The 660-nt window shown below is 35.3% G+C and overlaps 1 protein-coding gene across 1 annotated transcript; it reads left to right on the top strand.

Moving 5' to 3' along the window:
• Positions 1 to 51: 51 nt before the first annotated feature.
• LOC105460989 (polyamine oxidase 1-like) lies at positions 52 to 614 on the top strand (the record flags this gene model as incomplete). The annotated part of the gene is made up of 2 exons (XM_011707490.1): positions 52 to 190; positions 334 to 614. Coding segments are annotated over 2 exons (420 nt in total), but the record flags the coding sequence as incomplete, so codon positions are not given.
• Positions 615 to 660: the final 46 nt, after the last annotated feature.

Below are 660 nucleotides of genomic sequence, written 5' to 3'. Positions count from 1 at the left end.
AGGATGATCCTGTGGATTATTTTATGTTGTTTAGCTTGTGATACGCCGAAGGAAGCAAAAGTTGTGATTGTTGGAGCGGGTTCCGCTGTCATTGCTGCTGCCTCGAGGCTGTCGCAAAATGGAATGAATGATTTTGTGATACTGGAGGCCAATGATAGGATCGGTGGCAGAATATATACCAAAGACTTTGGTAAAATAATGATCTTCCAAATTAATCTCGGATCAATTTTAGCTTTGCATAGTATCTTTGATATTGAACTAATTTCTATTTTGCATCCTTAAAACTTTGAATATTTAGGAAAATTTCGAATCTGAGCACTTTTATGTTTTCAGGTAAAAATGTGGTAGATCTCGGAGCTCAATGGGTCCTTGGAAAATCTAATGGAAAGCCTCTTAAAGCTAAAAACGTGGTGTACGATCTTGCCTCCAAGCATGGTCTGCTAAGTCCAGTGAATCAATTCGATAAACGTGAATTTGTCACTATTAATGGAATAATACCCGCCAAGGAAAGCAGCGAAGCTATGTTGATTCATTCTAATATTCTGGATAATATAAAGAAAATAGATTTCAAAGGAGAAAAAAATACTTACGGAGATTACTTAATACAAGAGTGAGTACATGTTTGTTTTGTTCAAGATTAGGAATATATATTAATTAATT

Source organism: Wasmannia auropunctata, unplaced genomic scaffold (genome assembly GCF_000956235.1).
Source record: "Wasmannia auropunctata unplaced genomic scaffold, wasmannia.A_1.0 LD311920.1, whole genome shotgun sequence".
NCBI classification, from domain to species: domain Eukaryota; kingdom Metazoa; phylum Arthropoda; class Insecta; order Hymenoptera; family Formicidae; genus Wasmannia; species Wasmannia auropunctata.
The sequence above is the reverse complement of the archived record's forward strand: the minus strand, read 5'-3'. Positions and strand labels throughout refer to the sequence as shown.